Here is a 22,803-nt window from a genome sequence, read left to right as displayed (position 1 = left end):
CATTCCAAGAGCTCCATGTTTTTCTCGTGCTAGGGATCCCAGGCCTGAATGCAGTACTGCAGATGGGGCCTCTGAAGAGCTGAATAGAGGACGGGGAAAATCATCTCCCTCTCCTTGCTGGCCACTCCTCTTTTAATGCATCCCAGAACACAGCTGGCCTTCTGTCTGCAAGCATACACTGCTGTCTCATGTCCAGCTTCTCATCCACCAGGACCCCACCGGGACTTCTTCACAGGGCTGCTCTCAAGGAGTTCTTACCCGTTCTGTATAAACACCTGGGATTTCCCTGGCCCAAGTGCAGCACTTTGCACCTGGCCTTCTTGAACCTCATTAGGTTTACATGGGCTCACTTTTCTAGCCCATCCATGTCCCTTTGGGTGGCTTCCCTTCCCTCCAGTATATCAACCGCACCACTCAGTGTCATCTGCAGATTTGCTTGATGCCATCATCTATGTCATTGATGAAGATGTTGAAGAGCACCGGTCCAAAGACTGACCCATTTGGGACATTGCTTGCGACCGGACTCCACCCAGACATAGAACTGATCACAACCCTTTGTCTGCGACCAGCTAACCTGTTCTTAATTCATCCTAATAGTCCATCTTTCAAATCCATACCTCTTCAATTTAGAGAGAAAAACATTTGATGCTGTGGTCTGTAAAATTTTACATCAAGTGATACATAGCAAAATCGGTATTGTACGAGGGCTTTCATTGTGCATATTTTTAACTGCCAATGTTTTGAAATTGTTGGAATGATATAGTATGTGCTATGAAGATGGGTTGTTGTTAGATGACTCATGGTGCACTCAATGAAGAAGGTTCAAGATTGTGAATAAGTACTTCTAGGGTGTGTTTATGATCTTTGTTATGTTTGTGTGAATTTGCGTATATGCATAAGGTCAGAAACTTCAACTTTAAACTAAGCATTTTCCTCCATCTGCATACAGTAATTCTGAAATACTGATTCTGCACAATGAAAAAGCCCAACTAGAAAAAAAAAACTCATATTCACCCTCACACCATAGATAAAGAAATGTACTAGGGAATCTTCAAATTCTGAGAACTGAAAGCTGACCCTGATATGTAGATGTGATAGTTGTGTGTAGAGAGATTGCAGTGTAGCAGAGAATGAGACCCAAAGGAAAACAAAAAGGTTAGTCTCAAGAAGTGACTCCATTATTTTCAGTATAAATATAAGTGTGTAATACATAGTAATGTGGCATATATTGCCTATGCTAGCTATTAAAAAGCCATTAAGCACTGCAGGAAAAATAAGAAACGTAGACCAAAGTTTAATTGAGCACACCAAAGTGCAAAGTGCATGCTGTTTCTTTTTATTATTCCTTTTTAAAAAAAAAAAAATAATAAAAAAAAAAAATAAGAGTGATGCATTATTTCTAACTTCCATGCATACTTGAGGTATAAACTCTATTAATGCTTTCAATAAAAATACTGCTGACATTTAGAGAGCTACTTGCGATGGACGTCTCTTCTGTAGTACAAGGCTATGTAAGTGTCATCTGTACCAGGCATCTTGGAAAATGATGTTTAACCCACAGCCTATACCTCAGAACATTGGAGGCCTAGTTCTGCCCTCCTACCAGTTGGACTCCGGTTCATTTTTTAGGCCTGTAAACAAGAATGTGATAGTTTAGGCAAATTGTACCAACAGTGCTGTACACGGAGTAATGTAATTTGTTAGTACATGCAAGTCCCATGTCTGAAGAGGAATATCGAGATATGCATTTCTTAAAAATAAAATAAATTAGAAAACCTTCCAATAATTTAAGAATCCTTTGCTGCATCTTGCCTAATCTTGCACCAGTCCTTCGAACATATTATCATAATTTATGTGAATATCAATGCCAGTCTGACAACACATGTAAAGAAGTAAATATTAGTTGCATTACGTCAAGTCTAAGACTATTCTAAACAGCATACTTTATGTTTTGTAATGCTATAGGCAAATAATTCAATGCATTCTGTTAGTATTCCTCAGTTCTCATGTTAGAGATTATATATTTCTTTACAGACACTTACTCTTTATTATATTAATTCTATATTTATGAAGTGCATTTGATAGCTCTGTAATATAACTCAATATTTTAAAATGTTAATTTTGGAATCAGATTTTGTTAATTTTCTTATGACTTGGAAGGTATTGATTTATTTTAAAAATCAAGTCCAGTTTTGATGATGATTTGATGATGATTCTTTCCCTCAGACCGTCTAAGAAATCATCTCTTACAGGTAAATAGGACCTAGTTCTGTGGTCATTCTGCTTTCAGAAAAGCATGCCAATAGTTCACCATAATGGCTCAAAAGATGCTATACACTGATGGAAGTTGCTTTGGAGTGTTATTACTTGGGATGACAGGACTCTTTCATTGAAACGGTGATAGCTAGTATTTGGGGATTAAAAAGATTCTGAATAACTACTTAGAAGCTGTCTATTGCTTTGTGATTTTTTTTTTATTTTATTTTTAATAATATATATGTATATTAATTTTTATTGCTTATTAAAAATAAAAAAGATTATGGAAAAACCTAAATAAAATGGAAATTTAAGTACAAGATATATGGGTTGTTTTGTGCAAATTGAGTGAAAAATATGCTTTCTATTTTCAGCTGAACTTTCAGGTCTGCTCTTTATAGGAGATGCAATTCTGCAGGTGAGTGAACTTGATAGTACTTTTATATATAACTGTATAGAAAAGTGAAATAAAATCTATACTTATGAAATGTAGAGTAAGTCTTCTCTTTATCTTTTTAATAACAGATTAATGGAATTAATGTGAGAAAATGCAGGCATGAAGAAGTGGTGAGCTTTTCTGTTTTTCAGTCTACATGTTGTTTATTGTAGTTATTGAGATGTCTGCAGTACACTGGTGTGTTATATTATTGCTATTCCTAAAAAACAAACAAACAACAACAACAACAACAAAACTACCTTTCTGTTTAGAAAATTTTTAATCTTCTTCATAGACTTGTTATAATTACAGTCCTCAGATTGTGTATTAGAGGTGGTTTTTTTATTATGAGGATTTTAGCTGTAAGTTTTATAACCACTCTTCTGGCTTATACTTATCAAATTTCATCACTGCTAAACCTTTCTGGTTGTGTGAAGTCATTTTAATTTCAAAAGTCATAATTTGCACTATGTTGGGATTTTTTGTTGTTGTTGTTGTTTTAAAACCTAAAGTCAATACAAAACATTAGTCTTACTTCCATTCTCTGGCTTTAATTTATGAGAATGCTCTCCTCATTCACAAGGGTTTAAATGAACAGAGCATTAAGAAGATTCCTCTTAGAGGAAGCATGTGTATTTGAGTAGACTGGTTCCCTTGGTAAGTCAGATGTTTTAAAAGTATTATATTATATTTGGCTGTTTGATTGTACTTTAGGACTTTGAGAAGCAGGAAACATGAAGCCTGAGAAATAATGCCATGCTTGGAAGATTACCAAAGACTACTAAAGAAATTATCTTTTATTCCTGTCTAGGTCCACATAAACTGTAACTGTAAAACTTATTTTATTGATTCATAAAGGTTCTGTATTTAATACTCTATCCTGTTTTATGACAGACTGATATATGTATGCCATTCAGGTGTAGAAAGCACAAGTTGATGAAATTCTGATAAACAAATAAGTGCAGGTTGAAAGATAAAATGAGTGCGCTCTTCCACCTCTCAGAATGTATTTATGCATCTTCTGTATAAACAGAATAACATTCATATTTGCCTTAGTTTTAAGATTTGGCGGTGCAGTAGTGACCAGATTTTAATATTTTATAGGATTACCACAGTTGTTTGATTTTATATGCTTTAATATGGTAAATATCTCAATGGGATTTCAATGTGATGTTGAAATTTCAAGACATGAGAGCAAGATGTTAATACAAGTGCAGACTTTCACACAAAAAGGCAAATTAAAACTGGTACATTTGTTCAGATCTGCCCAAAAGGACAGATTCACATAAAGTAGCCAATATTGTTGTGTTAAATTTTATTTTATACCTTTTTAGTCCCACATAATGTGCTTCTCAATCTCCTTATGAATAATTTTATGAGAATAAGAATAATAACAAAGCAATGGTGTTGCCTTACTAGTTATGAATGTGCCGTTTTGTATATACAAGCACTTTAGGTGTCTAAGAAGCAGTTAATTTTTTTTGTTTATTTGTTTTATTTTTAGTTTCACAAATGATTTTTAAGAATGAAGAATTCATATTGAGCAATATTTAAGTAGTCTATGTAACATTTTGTAAACTTATATTTGCAGAGGAGGTGATATAAAAGGAACATAAATGACAAATTTTGATTATTTTCTTTTTCAGAAACATTGAATTTTATATGATCATAGAATCACAGAATCACAATGGTTAGAAAAGATATCTAAAGTTCAAGTTCTGGAAGTCCAGGGTAGCAGTTTTACTGCCCCCCACCCCCCACCCCCACCCCTCTCGATTTCACCAAGAATCAAGAACTCTACTGTTTCATGTTAACTGTCCAAGACAGCTCTCAACTTCCACATCTCCCAGCAGTCCTTCTCTGTTTGTAAACAGCAGGTCTAGTCAGGCACCTCCCCTGGTAGGCTCTCTTAACAGCTGCATCAGGAAGCTATCTTCTACACACTCTAGAAACCTCCTAGACTGCTTCTTCTGTGCTGTATTATATTTCCAGCACATACCAAGGAAGCTGAAGTCCCCCATGAGAACAAGGGCTGATGATCACGTAGCTTCTGCCAGCTGCTCGTGGAATGCCTCATCTGTCTCTTTATCCTGGCTAGGTGGACTATAGCAGACCCCCAAAAGGATCTCCACCTTGTTCACCCTCCCCCTGACCATTACCCATAAAGACTCATTCCCAGCACTAAACTCAACAGCATCAAAACATCACCAACATAGAGAGCCACGCTGCCACTCCTCCTTCTTTGCCTGTCACTTCTGAAGAGCTTATAGGCATCCACAGCAGCACTCCAGTTGTGAGAGCAATCCCACCTTGTTTCCATAAAGACAACTCGGTCATAGTTTGTATGCTGAACAGTGGTGTACATGCGTGTGTAGTAAATTTACTGCAAAACCTGATTATAATTTGTGCAGATTTATTAATGATAGATCTGGTAGTTCATTGGACGATTAAGTAGGATTTTAGACATAGACCTGACTAAGGAGCAGATACAGAAATTAGTTTGACAGCAGGAGTTACAGGTAGGTTTTGTCTGCAGCATGGTCCATGAACTTTGAGCTGTTATAGCACTCCTGTGCTAATCTTTATTAAATAATGGGATCCATAGTCCTAGCGTCAAAGTAACAGAAAATGCAAAGTATGTGAAACATAGTTGCTCACAGCATGGATTAGAACTGCAATGAATACTTAATATCCAATCCTTACCACATCTAGTTACTTTTAAAATAACTGTGAAGGGTCCATAATGTCAGAGTTTTGTTTCATTCTGATCATAATTCTTTTCTTCTGAATCTAGTTAAGACTTAGCAGGTATCATGTGATGAGAGAATATATTAACACTTTGAGTTGCCCTGATGTCTTAGAAAATATTTACTGTAAAGCAGAAGGAAAGATTTTCCACTGTGTTAAGTTGAAGCTTCCCATAGGAAATTCAGACGTGTATGCATTATCTACACTTTGAATGCTATGTGTGTTCATTCTCTTTTCTAGATCCAACACTTACTGCTGTTTGCAAAAACATTTTAACTGTCCTCTCGTCCTAACTCAATAATGAAAAATTCTGCATAATTATCAGTGCAGTTAATAATATTATGTTGATTATTAATCAGCTAAATGTGGTGTTTTACTATACTGTTTTTACTCTACTACACAAATCAAACTGTTTTTCCATTAAGTAGTTGTATCAAATTAGAACAGTCTTTCATAGTAGGGAGAATCTTTTTCTGATAAGCAACAAACTTAGTTGACTTAACATACTGTGATATCTTTTGTTTTCCATTAGTTATTAGATCTGGTAATAAAGTTTCTAGTGCAGCACAGATCGTGTTATACCACAAGTATGTTACAATCTGAAGCCTGAATATGAAAAATCAATAGGTAGATAAGACTCTTATATGGCTGAGTATATAGGCTTATTTGTTTTTTGGTGTAACTTACAGGGGATGTCTGCTCACTTCCCATTGGAATTTTCTTAGTTTTAAGTGAATTTTGATCTTACTTTTCCATCTGTTGAAGGTGAAGATATTATTCATTATCATGAAAGGATATTATGAGTTTATATCAAAGACTGAATATCAGTTTGTTGTTCAGCTGGGGTTGTAAAGAATCCCATCTGAATACAGCACAGCATTCCTTCACTCTTAGTAGTCTCCTATGGTAAAATAAATATTTTCTGTCTGTGATTAGATATCAGCAGTGGAGGAGGTTGGAAAAAAAAAAATCTTTAAAAAACATTTCTCAACATCATAGGTGCATTTTGTCTCTAGAACTACAGTCTCAAGTTGAATGTGGAAGTCGGGAGTGTCTTGTTATATTTCTTAATTTAGATTAATTAGATGAGTTGGAACTCTTTCTACTCTGAATATTCAGTGTAAGAGTTCTTGAATCCAGACACCAACAATGTCAATCCAAACAGTAAATACATAGTCTTCTAAGTGCTCATAACAAAAATGAGTTTTCATAAAATTAGAAACTAATATACTTGTAGCCTGGAAACTAATTTACCTTCATATATCTCCAAATGGAGTACCTTACCTGCATTTATCGTTCAAACAAAGATAGATGGGCAATCAACAATAAAATGTTGTTCTTCTAACATGTGGAAATTTTGCTGGTTCTAGGAGTAGTCATGATACCGTTGACAATGAAGAAATTTTGGGAGAGAGAGGATTCCTTCATATACTGCATTTGCTGTTTTCAGAACAGGATTATAATGCACCAAAGCATCTAAGCTCCATTGAGAAGAAAGAATTTTATTTAGATGAAAAATAATATATTTAAAACTATCTCTGTTAATGTGAATCTTAAATAGTACCAACAACTGTGTTGGTACTGAGTTTCTTTCAGTCTAGGATGAGATTTCCTCTTAGGAAATAAAATTAAAATGAAATAGATACAAATATGAAATGGTTTGCTATTTCTTATATTTGAGGTAAATTCAGGGTTTCTAATGAAAATGTCATTTGTATATTCCAGGTATCATGGTTCAAGTAAGTTTCTTGAAAAGCAAGGTCATTGTCCAGGGAGGAGCTGATATTGGTAGATATAGAATCTGTGTAGGTATTTAAACTTTGGTGGGTTTTTTTTGATACAGCTAGGTATTCTGTGTAGCTCCATGTTACAATTCAAACATCAGATACATTTTGAGCAAGACATCTTTTTCGTAAGTTTGACATGAAATGGGGTACCCATGTCCATTGCATTGTAGCTTTGGCCCTTTTCCCTGTATTCTAGCAGAAATTCAGGTGTGCCCCGGTGGCGCAAGTGGTAGGAATTCTGCATTGCAACACCGGAGGCCCTGGGTTTGAATCCCCCCTGTGGCGCAAGTGGTAGAAGTGCCGCTCTGCTACACAGGAGGCTCGAATCCCGGGGGGTTGGACTCGATGATCTCTAAGGTCCCTTCCAACCCGCACGATACTATGATACTATGATACTATGATGATATATATTGCACAAAACTGATGGCATAAAAGCTGTAGTTACTTAACTGGAATCATGTGCAGGAATTATGTGCACTATTATGTGAATTATGAGTTTTCATCCAGGCTGATTCTTTAAACATATGATCACAGCATCAAAGAGTTATAGGGGCTGGAAGGGACCTCAGAGATCTTCGAGTTCAACTCCCTTGCCCTACACCAGGTCACACAGGTAGGTGTCCAGGCAGGTCTTGAATATCCCCAGAGAAGGAGACTCCACAACCTCCCTGGACAGCCTGTTCCAGTGCTCTGTCACTGTCACCATAAAGAAGTTCTTCTGCACATTCATGTGGAACTTTCTATGCTCCAGTTTCTGGCTGTTTCCCCTTGTCCTGTCTCCACACACTGCTGAAGAGTCTGGCCTCACCATTTTGCCCCCCACACCTCAGATATTTATAGACCTGGATGAGGTGCCCTCTGTCTTTTCTCAAGGCTAGACAGACCCAGTTCACTTAGCCTTTCTTCATAGGGGAGATGCTCCAGGCCCTTCATCATCTTTGTGGCCCTCTGCTGAACTTTTTCCAAGAGATCCCTGTGTTTTTTGTACTGGGGAGCCCAGAACTGGACACTCCAGATGAGGCCTTGCCAGGGCAGAGTAGATGGGGAGGATCACTTCCCTAGATCTGCTGGCCACGCTTTTTCTTTAATGCATCCCGGAATGCCATTGTCCTTTTTGGCCATGAAGGCACACTGCTGGCTCATGGCCTACCTGTTGTCTCCCAGGTCACACAGGTCCCTCTCTGCAGAGTTCCTCTCCAGCAGGTCTTCCCCCAGCCTCTACTGGTGCATGCAATTATTCCTCCCTAGGTGCAAAGCTCTACACTTGCTTTTGTTAAACCTCATTCAGTTACTTACTGCCCAGCTCTCCAGCCTGTCCAGGTCTCGCTGAATGGCAGCACAGCCTTCAGGCGTGTCAGCCAATCCTCCCAACTTTGTATCATCAGCAAATTTGCTGAGGGTGACCAGTATCCCCTCATCAAGGTCACTGATGTGGATGTTGGACAAGACAGGACACAGCACAGACCCTTGGGGGTCACCGCTAGTTACAAGTCTCCAAATGAATTGCTTCAGTAATTTATTTCATGTTTTGAACAGAATAACAAGCATATCATATTTATAAACCAAGAAATGAAACCAAATGTTATGAAATCTCACTCCATCTTGTTTTTAGTAGATTTAATATTTTAATAAATTAAGTTTTTGTTATATTTTAATCCTTAACTGTAAAATAGATATTAGGTTTTGGCATTTTCAGAATCTGTTATAGAGGAGGATTCCTACAAAATGTTTTTTATTAATATTTGCTGTTAGGTGTTAGGTGATAGTGATTACAAAAGCCTGTAAGTGCAGATTAACACCTGTTATTATTTGAGATCTTATGTAATTAATAGTATGGCCATTTAATCCTTTCCTCTGTAAACTGGATGATGACTTTAGATATTGAAGCTGCATAGTCAGCACTTCTAAGAGAAGAGCTTGATCATTCTGTAGTAGTTTTCATCATACAAAGAGGCCAAGATGTTAGTTATTCCATACAGCTATTCTGTATGAGAGCCATGGTTATAAGAAAAGTGCTAATCTCACCTCTTTCACCGTGGTGTAATTAATGAAAATATCTGTAACAATGTATTTATAATTTCCTTATTGTTCACGAAACTTGGAGCTAATAATGATCTGTCAAATAATTCAACATTAGTATGAAGTGAGTGTACATCAGGTATAAATGTATAACTTCCTTTGTAGTTGAAATTCTTTTTATTAGGATGCATCCTAGAGCAATCTTCTCATATGTATTCAGCTATATTTTTGTTGTTTAAATAATCATTTTTTTGTGTGGAATTCAGAAAAGGCTAGGGTTTACTCAACAACCACGATGTTAAACTTTATAAATACACTGATCTGAATTGCATGTCTTCCTAACTTAGTATTTCATATTTTTTTCTCATGTTACATATATTTACTCAATACATGTATTGCTTGTTTTAAGACTCCATCTCTTAAAACTATTCAACACTTCTAGTAATTTTAATAGATGGGTACAATGTTAGCATGGCTAATACTGAGTTAATGTATTTAATATAATTATTTTCTTTTTATACTGCTGTGATTCTCAAAGCCAAAATCCTGTAGGGTTTAGTGGGGTGGAGTGAAAGGAGTCATCAGTTACGTTGAAACATTCTTCAAATAGATGCCATTGCTACTTCTTTTGCCATGCAACGATATTAATGCTGAAGCCTGAGCTTCAAAGAAAATAGACAGTGAGCAGAGTTTTTAAAGTATGCTCAATCAGATATCATTCATTTTTTACTTCATTTGCATTGATACTGTACTGTGAATTCTTGTTTTTTCTACTTCCTTAGGGATAAAATAGGAATATTTTTAGATCTGTTGGTGTAATTGCCTTTCTCTCCAGGAGACTTACTGAAAGTTTCCATTCTACAGACCACCTTGCAGTTGAAGAGTAATAATTCAGGTAGGCTCTGGTACAGGGACTCAAACTTTTTCTTTACCTTCCTGTACTTATTTGTGATATTATTCAATAACTAAGTGCTATTTAGTTAGCACTTTAAATCTGTTACTGGATGGTTTATATTTCTTAAGTCTTACTCCACTTTGGCTCATTGAGTTTTTAATTGTTGGGTTTTTTGTTTGTTTGGTTTTTTGTTTTACTTAGTAAATTTACATAGTAATGTAGTGAGGCTACACCAGAATAGCATAGAAAACATCAAATGCCACCAAAAATCAAAGGAAACAATAATGCATATGGGGTTCTGTGAGTTCAGATCATTTTAGTGTAAGGAAAGAGAAACCTTATGTTAACAAATATTATTTTTCCTGGGTCACTATTAAAAAAAAAAAAAAATTCTCATATGGACTGGAAAATATTATCTGAGAGGCAGCATCAGTGTTTTCCTTAAAAGGGAAATCACCATGTTACATAGACTAGTAGGAAATGTTCAACTCTGTAAGGTAACTTCTTTATTTCTTAGGCTTGACATGGATCTGAGAGAGTACATTGGATGAAGGAAAGCATGTGCACTGCTTTAGCTAGCCAGAAGGACTCACAAATAAAAAGCACGCTCAGAAAATGCCTATATTTATCCATGGTGGAGGAAGAAGAGGAAGGGAGAATGGACTCCATACATTTTTTATTAGTATTCAATATTGAACTGTTCAACCAGATCTAGGGAAGTTTCCAAATGGCCCACTCCATATTTCTTAGCCACTAGTATGGAACAGTATAATACTGATGTTTTGGTACATGTTTTTCAGCACTTTACCATTTTTCTAGTTTAACAATGTTTTTTTCTTGACATTGCCCTTTTAGTAATGGAATTTTTCTACAAGTTCAATGTGGTAATACCTGTTTTCCATTAGTTATTCTGCAAGACAGTACCTACTAAAACACTTGGTTAGATTACAAAAAAAAAAAAACCAAAAAACTCAAGTGCAGTTGTCATGCCAGAAGGAAGAAATTCTGCAGTAAAATTTACGAAGGTTATCCTTTCTTCAGTCTGTACTGCAAAGACCTGCAGACATTGTGCTATTAGTAGTTTTCTGAACAGAATGGGAAGTAGTCAGTGCTCAAACTGAAATGGCATTACTAAGGTAATGCCATATATCTTTAAATTAGGTCTTGTAAATGTAGGTAGATATGCTCTACTTCACATGCCCTTGTCAGGCCAGTCCTGACTCAGAATATTTCAGAGGTTCTAATTATGCTGACCCATTACAAGGAAAGTTCAAAAGAGCAGTCTGCATTAAAAAGTCTCCCATATTTTAGTGTGTAAGTGTTCAAGTAGTAAGTACTGAGGTTATCTGTTTTCCCCGAAATACTGAATTTTTTCTTATAATATTTTGAGTATATTGCATTTACATACTAAATGGGTAAAGAGACATCCTTTACAAAATCTTCATATCTCAGTCATGTTAAGACTTTTTTAGAATCTTATATACAGTCTTATTTACATAAAGTTCTAATACAAAACACATCCAAAGTCTCCTAATACAAAACACATCCAAAGTCTCCTAATACAAAACACATTCAAAGTTTCCTATATATGTCTGGTCATATTTTTGAATTTCTGATTGTGGCGAAAAGTTTGGTGAGATCTTGCATCTGCTGTAAGGAATTCTAATAGATAAAACACTGCATTTGAACATGTTTCACCCTGGAAGATTATAAGATTTTACAAGCTATATGAAGCATCCTTCTGTCAATCAATAACTGAGGTCTGAGAGTAAAAGTAATCACCTGCACAATAATGATCACAAAACAGTACAGGCATTTAAAATTTTACCAGTGCAGCTACAGCTCACAATGTCCAAGAAGTTGTCAAGGCCAAAATCTTTTCTTCTCATTGGATGACTTCTAATGGAAAAGTGTGCATCCCTCCTGATGATACTTTTTCAGTAGGCTTTATCAGTAGATCTTCTTGGAGCCTTCTCTTCTCCAGGCTGGACAAGCCCGACTCCCTCAACCTTTTTCGTAGAAAAGGTTCTCTAGTCCTCTGGTCATCTGCCTCAAGTGGCCACAAGTTGTACCAGAAGAGATTTAGATTAGACGTAAGAGAGAACTTTTTCTCTCAGAGTGTGGTCAGGCACTGGAATGTCTGCCCAGGGAGGTGGTGAAGTCACCATTCCTGGCAGTGTTCAAGAGGTGTTTGGATGAGGAGCTACGAAATATGGTTTAATGTCTGTGGTGGCAATGGTAGTGGGAGGATCTAGTGGACTAAATGATCTTGTAGGTCCTTCCCAACCTTGTGAATGTATGATTCTGTGATTCTTCTGGACCAGCTTCAACTGTTCTGCATCTTGTACTGGGGGCCACAGGCTTGGGTACAGCAAGTACTCCTGGTGGGATATTATGAGGGCTGAGAAGAGAAAGACAATCAACATCCTTGCCCTGCTGGCCAACCCTCTTTTGATGCAGCCCAGGCTGCAGTTGGCCTTCCAGGGTGCGTGCTCACACTACTAACCCATGTCCAGGTCTTTGTCTGTCAGGACCCCCAGGTCCTTCTCCACAAGGGTGCTGTCAGTGAGTTCTCCAGGTTTGTGCATGCATCTGGGATGGCTCTGACACAAGTGTGACATCTTACAATTGGCTTTGTTGATGAAATTCATTAAATTTATGTGAGCCAGTTTTCAAGTTTGTCCAGGTCCATCTGGATTGCATCCCTTCCATTTGTTGTATCACTTGCCACACAGCTTGGTATTGTCCACAAACTTGCTGAGAGTTCGTTCAATCCCATTATCTCTGTTGCTGATAAAGATGTTGAAGAGCACTGGTCCCAGATAGACTGCTCATTACCCTTCTCCACATGGACATACAGCTGATGACGACAACTGTCTGGTTCATTCTTTATCCAGTGGTTAGACCTCCCTTTTAATCCACATTTCTCCAATTTAGTGAGAAAGATGTAGTATGGGACCATGTTAAAGGCCTTGCAGAAGACCTTCGTCACAGAAGGCCACCAGATTGGTGAGGCACAGCATTCCCTTTGTGAAGCTGTGCTGGCTGTCTAGGATCACCTCCATGTCTCACATATGCCTTCATGTATCTTCCAGAAGGATCTGCTCCATGATCTTCACAGGCACAGAAGTAAAGCTCACTGACCTGCAGTTCCCCAGATCTTCCTTTCTCTCTTTCTTAAAAATAAGAGTGATATTTCTCTTTTTATGATCACCACAGACTTAACCCGATGACAATGAGTTTTCAAATTTGACAGAGAGTAGCTTGTCAAAAACATCAGCTGGTAAAATATCTGTAAATGTCCTCCAGTTAATTAATACACAATGTGACTACCTCCAAACTCAGTTTTTCCAAAATTTAAAGTTTAGATGCTGTTGAAAATAAATGTAAAAAAGCATTTAGACAATATTGTATATTGATATTTCATATTTTTTGATTACTGTGTTGGATCCTAGCTCAGTAAAATATGTATGCCTTTGCCTAAAAGTAACAACTGAAGTGTTTTGATGGGTAAAGGACTTTTTTCCTCATTTTTGAAAAATATTTATGAAGTACCAAGTCAATTTCTCAGTTCCAGTTAGATGCAGTAGAATTATTTCTCCGCAGCGAAAAGGCCACCATCACATTAAATGTCACTAAAGACTCTTATAATGCATTTTCTCAGTTGAAAACTTCTGCTACTGAGCACATTTCCAGAACTACTAAAATATCTTTCTCTGAGATTAGATCCTAGCTTCCAAGAAGCTTAACAGAGTTAACTGCATACATTGATCTAAAATATTACTTAATATACAAATTTGCCCAAGAATTATGCTTTATGTCATTGTGAAGTTGATAACATTTAGTGTTGAACAAATAGCAGTAGGCTTGCACATTAATATTTATTCAAATTTAGAATTAAATTTTCATTTCAAAGTCTTTAAGACTACTTTTTATTAATTTTTCATGAGCAGTTATGTGTTGGTGCTCGATTAGTGTGACTGTTCATGAAAAGTAAATGTTAAGGTCATATTTGCCATCAGCAAATTTTATATTGAATATGTAAATGTGAAATTTGCCACTGGCTGTGTGTTTGACCCTGGTCTTGCAATGGGATTAGTGTAAGCACACTGTTATTCTGTTACTGATTCCATCATCACCCTCTCACTTAAAATGGGGTTCTGCTTTCTCATACAAGCATTCAAATAGTGTTTTGAATAATTTCAGATGTATCTCTGTTCAGAAAAGATTTGAAATTTAAGAATGTACTTCAAATCACTGTGACAACTTGGCAACTTTCAGTCTTGAAATATTAGGAACAGAAGCAATAGCTAGCATGATATTTAGTGTAGTAACATGTCTGAATTTTGCATATTACTTACAGTATTTTCACAAAAAGCCTGCAGAAATAAGGAACTTGTTTAGTAAATGCGTTAAAAATGTCCTATATTACTCAACTGTGAAAGTACTTTTTCTGGTAAATTTGAAGTGTCTATAAAGTTCTACCAAAGGAGCAGTGATTTCTTGTCTGTATAATAGATAAAGCAGCAGCTTCTGTGTTATTAATCAGGTCTAGAAACCTTGACCCTTTAAGGGTTCATTACTCTAACAAAATAATAATAATAATAATAATAATAATAATAATAATAATAATAATAATAATAATAATAATAATAATAATAATAATAAAAAGTGCACTATGACCATACTTGGGGGGGGGGGTGGGGGGGGGTGGTTGGGGGTGAAGAGCCTCTAAATCCTTAAAATGGAAAATTTGATTGCAATTAGTTCGTCCTATAATTTATTTTCTCCACTAAGTAGTTATTTCCTTCTCTCAGTTCTGGGAGAAAAGAAGTGAAAACACTTTACCTGGAAAATCTCAAGTCCTTAATTCCAAATCAGTGTTCAATTCATCATGCAACTTGCTAAGAAAAAGAATTTCCACTTTCAAGCTCACTTCAATTTGTTATTTTCACTTACTTAGGAGAGAAAAGAAATTTCATCAGAAAATACATTTCTATTCATGGAAGAATTTCTAATGGTATTCATTCAAACTATCTAGATAGCCAAGGACTCATCCACATAAACATGAATATAGCTGATGCTATTTATTTTTCTGAATATGACATGGATAATGCCTTTAGATTATATGGGACTGATGCCTGTTAAAAAATATACTACTTGCATGACTAGTAAAGGATTTCATGCAGATATGATTAACTATGAGGAATTTCTACATCTGATCTCTGTGTTAATATGTCCTAGATTTTTTTTTTTTTTCCTTTTTGAAGGATTTTTTCCTTTGGCAAAAAATCTTTGAAGTTTCGCATCAGGGTTTCTTGAAGGTAAAAATCAATTGTCATTTGTTATGAAGAAGCCATGTGCAAAGCTTTTGCAGGTTGCTTAAAAATTCTGCAGGTGTTGATAGCTTTCTTTGAATATTCTCCATCACATATAGTCAAGAGGAGCTAAAAAAGAACAACCATCTCAGTAAAGCCTTCTGTCACAGTTGGTTTCTGACTAATAGTGAAAAGCATCTTGTGTCTTAAAGGAGAAATCCATTGCAGTTTGATGGGAGGTCGCCTGTTGTTCATCTGACTGTACACAAAACACAGATATGATGGTGTTGTGAAACCTTTTGAGAAGGCTTTGTAGAAGTCTGTGGATGTTGTTATAATAGTACTGTAAATTCTTGATTCCAGAAGGAGTTTTATGTAAACAGGATCACATATTAATTCTAAAGTAGCTTTGATTAATTTTTTATTTGTAAAGCGGCAATAAGATTGATCCAAACCAAATTCTGGTTCCTACATATATTTCTGAGCAAATACCAATAAGAGGCTTTCTCAAATAAATTCTGTTGTAATTAAGACATGTAATGTCAGTAGGAGATGAAATATGCATTTTACTACAACTAACTGAAATCATAACATGATGATGGGATTAAGTAGTTTGTCTACATGATGATGGTCTTATCAGCCTCATACAACTATAATATCCAAAGCAAAAAATATACTATTTTTTTCTTTTGTACAAAACTTTTCAAGCTACTAATTTCATACCTTTTAAAAAATGTAGAATATAATTTAGTTTCAACCATACTAGCAACTGTTCTACTTTATTTCTAACATTTTCTGTGTCATTAAGGTGTTTCCTTCATTTTTCTCAGTCAGTTCTTTTGCAACTCTTTAAATATATAATTTTAAGATGTGTTTATAAATTAGTACAGAAAGATCGTGGGTGCCCAGCAGCTGAGTATATGTTAGGTTTCAAAAAAAAAAATTTAATTGCTATGAGAGTTTAAAGAAGAGGAGTTTTTGAAACTGTATGGCTGCACAGATTATTCAGTGTAGTTGAGTAATCCTAGAGGAAAACCATGTGGGGGTTGATAATGAGAAAAAAAATGATTGGCACTTCCGTGATTCAGCTCTGGCATGCACTCTCTACATGTAAGTCTGTTGAAAAAACTCATGAAAGATTGTCTGAGTTTGGATTAGTCCTATATTTCTTTGAAGTTTGTTTACTTGCATAAATTATTTTTTGTCATATATGCTATATGAGTAACTGTGTATCATGTAAACACATGTCTATACATGAATCAAGTCAAATTTCAGTTGACTCATTGCTTACACTTTAGTCAGAACATGAAAATAAGTTTTATCCATGTTGTGTATATTCTAATATATGCTATAGGATACAAAAAATATTTAAATGTAACGTGCAATTAAGTATAAATTTTTCAACACCTCAAATACTAATCTTTACACTATATGGTATACTTTTACAATAGTGATATAACATTTTCTACTCATTTTCTTGTTGGAATCAATGATTGTTCAGTAACTAATTGTTGTATCTGTGTTTACTTGTTTCTTCTACAGACCATGGTCCCAGACCAATAGAAGCATGGAATAAAGTTTAGGGAGCATTAAAAAAACTCTCTGTTTGAAAGTGACTTTTGCTTTATAATCATAGAATCATGGAAACCTTAGAGTTGGAAGGAACCTCTGAAGGCCATGTAGTCCAACTCCCCTGCAGTGAACAGGGACATCCACAGCTAGATCAGACTGCACCGGGCCTAAACCAGCCTCATCTTGAAAGTCTCCAGGGACACATCAACCATATCATTGGGCAACTGGGCAACCTGTTCCAGTGACTCACCACCCTCACTTTAAAAGATTTTTTCTTTATTTTCTAAGCTAAATCTACCCTCTTTCAGCTTGAAACCATTTCACTTGTGTTCTATCAATTCAGAATTGACAGTATGAAGATCAGCTGGTATGACTCAGAGAAAATACAGATAGATCATTGTAAGCAATGTCAGAATTTAATGAAATATTTTTTAATTTTTCCGAGGGTGATACAGAGTTTTAAGTTTGGAGCCTGTCACTGGCATTTCCATTTTTCAAACACTAAAATTTTAGAAAGTTCTAATTCCTTGCATGTTTTAGTTTCTGTATTGGCCTGCTAATGATTTGATTTAATATGAATTGTGATGACCAGTCATATGCAATCTTTAGTAAAACAGAATTCCAAATTAGAGTACATGAACTAAGGAATGCAAATTAAGCACTTCTAGCAATATTTGGGGTTGGGGGGGTGGAGGTGAGGGGGTTATGTTTATTAATGATGCAAAATTTAGTGAGTGAAGAGCAGGAAAATGCTGCCAGGGCATCTTTACTGACAGTCTTTTACTTTGGTAATTCTGTTAGGTTTTCATTTTGCCTCCTCCATTTTTTTTTCCTCATGATTATCTATTGCTGAGGCATTCTTCTGTTACTTTTGAAAAGATAAACATCTAACTCAACAGTAATTGCTGTCTGTTGCTCTTCTAATATTACTGAGAATTTTAGTGCTGATTATTGAGCATAATAATAAGACTTAGAAAATACTGTTTTAAAAGTTTAAATACTAATCTTCCAACTTGATTGTCAGTATATCACTGAAGTAATAGAATTTTCTTTTTATCTTGGCACTACATTGAAGAAGAGTCTGACAGAAGCCTTAGTACTTTGTGGCTATTTGGACCACAAAACATGATTATATTTTTTATCTCTTTTAAAGGCAGATCCCTTGGTGTTCAACTTTGTACTTGAGTCTTGAGGTTACTGGAACTTTTATGTCTATGTTGGCTCATAAGCCAATAAGAGCAGGTGGGGCAAAGATCGATAAGTGAAGACAGAAGGTAGTTATAACAGACTGGTGTGACACTGTCCATGTCAGAAATCACCTGATGGTCTAGTTCAAATGAGTACTGTCACTTGGAATTGAGAATAATTTTGCTTCTGAGTGCTAAGTCTGATGGGACTTGTCAAAAAGCATCAAATCCCAAGTGACTGTGTATATTGCTTTGAAATCATCTTTTATATAGTGTCTTTGTAGCTGGAACATTCTCTGTGTAAGTGTTACCTTGGTTCAATTCCTGTGTCATCTTGAGAAACACTAAACCTTTTTCTGCCACTTTTCAGAATAATCGCTTAGTGATAAGCTTAATATGATCTTTCTGCTCTAACTACTAGTATTACTGTATCCACTTTCCTTTCTATAAAAAACTACTGGTAGAAAGTTAGGTGCAAAAGTGATATCCGAATAGAAGTTAATATCTTCATAAATCCTTGGCACGTACATTTCTTTTTGCTTTGCTTGAGGAAGCTTTCCATTCCAGGGTGCAACTTATTTGATTTTGTTTCTAAATATCTAAATCAAGTTCTCTGACCAGACAAAAACTCTCCATACTCTGCCATATTTTTGCTGTATCTATACTATTCTATATCACATACATGGGATTTACTGAAAGAAACAATTGAATTTTTACATAATTAAACATAGTTCGAGATGTGGTGTGTGCCCCGGTGGCGCAGTGGTAGAAATGCCGCATTGCAACACCGGAGGCCCTGGGTTCGAATCCCCCTGTGGCGCAAGGGGTAGAAGTGCCGCTCTGCTACACGGGAGGCTCGAATCCCGGGGGGTTGGACTCGATGATCTCTAAGGTCCCTTCCAACCCGCATGAGACTATGACTATGAGACTATGACTATGTTGTATGTATGTGTCGAGCCTTCTAGCCTTGGGCCTTTAAATCACCGTACCAGAGTACATACTGTGGGATCTGTAGATGACCTTGATGATACCAGTGAATTGGCTAACAGTGTACAGTATCCTTCTTTTTTTCAATTGATAATTGTCATGGTTTTGTAATTTTGTAATTTTGCTATCAGTATTCCACATCATAACATCATGTAAAGCATGGATACTTCTATTGAATGTGCAGTCCACAGAAGACTACATATCCCAGAGAACAAAACGGATAGTGATAAGTCACGGGACCAGGACGCTATATAATCTTGTTCCTAGGCTGCAGTGCCCTCCTTCTTCTCTCGAACTTCTCGGAGAGTGGGAAGCGTTCCAGCCATGTCGCCTAGAGTTCACAGTAGGCCTCTTGGTTTTCGGGGACTCTCTCTCTCTGTTTCATTCGATTTGTTAGCCTCAATTGTATTATATTGTGTTATCTTGTATTTCGATATCATATTTAGTAAAATAAGTTGCTGCTTATTGCCGCTGTTTTTATCCCATTCCCCTTTTCCCCCTCCTTTCCGGGCCCCGTGGGGGGGGGGGGGGGGGGGGGAGGCTACGGGGTGGCTTCCCCTGTCACAGGCATAGGTAAATCTAACTAACCCGTGACAATAATAATTTAAGATATTCATTAATTAAATTATTTTTGCTTTCAATGACAGTGAAGAGTGGTATTTGCTGTAGTTCAGGAAATCACAGATCGTAAGGAATATATGTATTTTGTTGTCTTCTGCTTAAGTCTGTGCCAATTCATTTATGTATAGATTACATTTGTAATTTAAGAGTGAATTTAATGACTCATTCAAGAAAAATACTAGCTGAAATCAGAGGGACTTCACATGTCAGTGCTTTAGTGAATATACTGAGAGAGACATCAGCATATGCTCTAATGTTTTCTTTAACTGGCACTTTAAAAGTTTTTATAAAATTAAAAGGCAACATTATTATAGACATTACTGAATGTTCAGACTAGTGTTATTGTTATGTAGAAATTTTATTCTGAAGTATCACATGCCACCATAAAATCTATCTTTTCGAAATACCAAAATACCACTTTGTCAGTGGAATATGCATTTTCAGATCTGCATAGATATACTTGTACAGATAGATATATTTTTGTTTACATGGACTTTCCAAGCCTGAACAAGCACTACCTTTGCATTCATGCAGGACTCATTAGAACGAAATAACTCTGTAAAATATTTAGCTGCAGTACTGGCAGGCAATGATGGAGAGAGAAGAAAGAAAGAATATGCTAGTAGCTCTCACTGTTAGGATTCCACTCACATTTGTGAAGTCTAAAAGCTCATTCTGTATTGTATCTTATAGTCAAACTGTTTGACTTCCTGTTTTCAATTTTTTTCTTCAGAGACATAACTCTCCATAAAAACTAGACACATTTATTATGGCCATTACACTTCCATAAAAGTTATCCATTTTTCATTTCTGAACATTAGTTGTTTTGGTCTATTACTAGAAACATTCATCAGCAGTCCTCCGTAAGAATAGATTTCCTGTCATATCCCCTTCTCTTTCTACATGGAGGAAAGATGCAAAGGGAAAGTGCATGTTGAATGAGGACCCAAAGTAAACCAGTCCTGTAAGGCACGCTTGATTTAATACAGTTCAACAATTGTTCACTGCATATTTAATGAAACGCAAAAAAATGTAAACTTGCAGTAAAGATTTCAAATGAAAGATTCAAAAAGATAGTTAATTCAATTAAGCGTTGAAGTTTTGTTAATTAACTTTATTTACAAGAATGGATTTGATAATCACTGAAAAGTAAGTGGCATTGTATTGATAGCTCATTTATTCTCTTTGTTGTAATCATTAACTAGTTGTTTTTTATATTAATATTTTTTGTCTCTGTATTCTACGTGTCAAATCCAGCCACGTTCTGGTTTATGTGCTCTATATACTACAATATATGCTTTACTGAAATAAGTATTGCTGATTTCATATAGATTTTGTACCAGCTTCGTCACAATTTCTCATCCTATATGTTTGAGAGAGAAAGAGAGAAAGCTTGGAATAAAAAGGTCTTAACAGACTACTTGGAACAATTTCTAGCATATGTACAGCAATATTATCAAATGTAATCATGTGGACTCGTGGCTTGTTTAAATTTTAAAAGAAAAAGTGTTCAGGGACAGAGTTCAGTGTTTCAGTTTGGTCTTTTTTTCCACAGGTGGTATTCACTTAGGTATCTTCAAAAGGTGACTCTGTTAGAGCTGCTAATTCTGTAACTTCTCCCTTTCTTGCCCATTCTTGAGCAAAAACATTTTTTAAAAAGGTAAAGGATAGCTGTATTTTTCCTGCACTTTGTCTATCTGCATCAGTGATTTCAGGCCTCCTTTCTGCTCTGGCTATGACAATTCTGAACCACATCACTGATACAGAAGAGAGAAGGATGCATTTTCTTTGAAGGGTCAGGTTACAAGATGATCTCTGGTGGAATTTAGGACTTCAGAGTCTTGATCTGACCAACTATTCTACTGAAAGTGTCATTGTCTTCCCAGGAAATAAGTGTTATTTTTGAATTCTGAGGTCTAAAACACCAGAAATGGGAAGTACTCACTGAAGATCTTTGTACTGCAGCAGACATTTTGGGATATGATTTAAGTTGATGAAACTTATTGTGATTTATGTTTGGTTATTAGCATGCATGCATGCATACTACATTGCAAAGTATGCCTTGACAACCAGTGTTCTATTTTACATAATACAAAATCTAAAATTTCAGAGTGGATTTCAAATACTGATTCAAATAATGTGTCATCACATTGTTACTCCTCTGGAATTATTTTATATTATTATATTTATATATATATATTTATATATATATATATAATATAAAGGAATTATATTATATATAGAAAATATTGTGTCTGAATGAGAAGTTGACATTTTTTCTTGAAGGAATGCTTTAAAGTAGCTTAATGTAGTGCCGTGATTTTCACATGAAAGTATCCCTGAAAATAGTAATATATACTTATGCAGTTAAATGTGTAGGATAGACTTTTCATTAACATGGATTAAATGCAGTCTTCCATCAGTTAATTTACAAAGCTTTTTGACACACAGCAGCATTGCAGAAGGGTTACTTGTGAGATATCCAGACACAGTTAGATCACAGCAGAAAAGGACGAATATATACCAGATTAAACAGGCAGCTTAAATTAACCCTTATAATGTTAACAAGTTATAGAGGCAGAACAACTGGAAATATTCATTCTATGTTATGTCACGTCATGGTTCGCATGTAATAATATGATTCTAATGCAAGTTATCCCCTGTTAAGTATAGCATTTTGCTTAGATGCTTATATGTATCCTTTTTACCAGTCTGGGGAGGTGCCTGGAGTTCTCTTTCTCTGCTGTATAGCTTGGGGTGTCATCAGGCGTGACCCAGAAAAGCTAAAGGCATGAACAAGAGCTACAGAAGCAGTTATGGGAGAGATATAATGTAGCTAAGAGCATTCGTACATGGATAGGTGATTCACTTGCCTCCCTACCTCCTTCCTACCATAGCCATTCCATAGGACCATGGCATAACAGTGGAAACTACAACTTTTGGGTTTTTTTGGAGATGTATGAGACAACCTCAGCAA

At 35.9% G+C, this 22,803-nt stretch overlaps 1 protein-coding gene across 7 annotated transcripts in view; it reads left to right on the top strand.

The window, feature by feature from the left end:
* Nucleotides 1-22,803, top strand: part of SNTG1 (syntrophin gamma 1) — a 310,650-nt gene that overhangs the window by 199,142 nt on the left and 88,705 nt on the right. For all 7 annotated transcript variants that reach the window (XR_014942541.1, XR_014942540.1, XM_015855564.3 and 4 more), the window contains 2 exons: nucleotides 2,631-2,674; nucleotides 2,782-2,823. Coding sequence is in view for 5 of the 7 variants with exons in the window: in XM_015855564.3 (XP_015711050.2) it covers nucleotides 2,631-2,674; nucleotides 2,782-2,823 (86 nt within the window). In the remaining 2 variants the exon portion in view is untranslated. The remainder of the gene's footprint in view (nucleotides 1-2,630; nucleotides 2,675-2,781; nucleotides 2,824-22,803) is intronic.

The sequence above is a fragment of the Coturnix japonica genome, chromosome 2, assembly GCF_054131305.1.
Source record: "Coturnix japonica strain WE chromosome 2, WE-NBRP24, whole genome shotgun sequence".
Taxonomy (NCBI): Eukaryota; Metazoa; Chordata; class Aves; order Galliformes; family Phasianidae; genus Coturnix; species Coturnix japonica.
Note: the sequence above shows the minus strand (reverse complement) of the source record. Positions and strands in the feature narration are given on the sequence as shown.